Source organism: Plasmopara halstedii (genome assembly GCF_900000015.1).
Source record: "Plasmopara halstedii genome assembly, contig: Scaffold_323, whole genome shotgun sequence".
In the NCBI taxonomy this organism is placed as follows: domain Eukaryota; phylum Oomycota; class Peronosporomycetes; order Peronosporales; family Peronosporaceae; genus Plasmopara; species Plasmopara halstedii.
In genome coordinates, this window is record NW_020187244.1 from 751,717 (window position 1) to 752,399 (window position 683).

Sequence of the window (683 nt, forward strand, 5' to 3'; positions counted from 1 at the left end):
CAGCAAAGTGAAAGCACAGTCAGTATTGGTTGTGAGTCTGCTCTGCAGCTGACCCAGCAGTTTCTTGTGAAGTTCCAAGAAATCAGTTTTCGAGGGATATCCGCTTCGAAGATCTGTAAATCCTGCCATCTTTTTGGAGGTCTGATTGTGTCAATAATTCCGACCTTTTTTGGAAGGGTGACAACTGATTCGAAGAAGACAGTTGCATCCATCAACGTTCGTCAACCGTTCGTCATCCGACTGTTCGCTCAAGCGAATGTTGAAGTTCCGACCCGACCTTTCAGTGCATGACCCGTGTCAGCAAGAAGATCAAGAATCAGACCGAGAATGGGTACACGACTGTTCACAGTTACAAGTGTACTCTGATCCGCGATCCGAACAGAGCCGACCAAGCACGTCAAGACTTGATTGACGCGTTAGCCAAGGCCCGTCGCATCTGTGAAGTATTGCAAAGCCAGACCAAGTGTAAAGTCGCTGTGAACAAAACCGCCAGCAGCGTACTCAAGTGTGTAGACTTAGCACATCACTCCATCGTTGAAGCCGAACTGAAGGTTAATTCTCAGATTGACATTCTGTTTCAGCGTCAAGTCCGAAAAGACGAGGAACGATCCCAGAAGGTTCCCATCAAGAGTTACCTTGAGGTAATTACAGAACTTCAGGAAAAAGTCAAGAAGTAATCTACT

The 683-nt window shown here is 46.6% G+C and overlaps 1 protein-coding gene across 1 annotated transcript; it reads left to right on the forward strand.

Moving 5' to 3' along the window:
- Positions 1-287: 287 nt before the first annotated feature.
- On the forward strand, positions 288-677 carry PHALS_08645 (uncharacterized protein; the record flags this gene model as incomplete). The annotated part of the gene is made up of 1 exon (XM_024724033.1): positions 288-677. The coding sequence occupies one exon, from the start codon at positions 288-290 to the stop codon at positions 675-677; it is 390 nt and encodes a 129-aa protein (XP_024574950.1).
- Between the last annotated feature and the right edge of the window lie 6 nt (positions 678-683).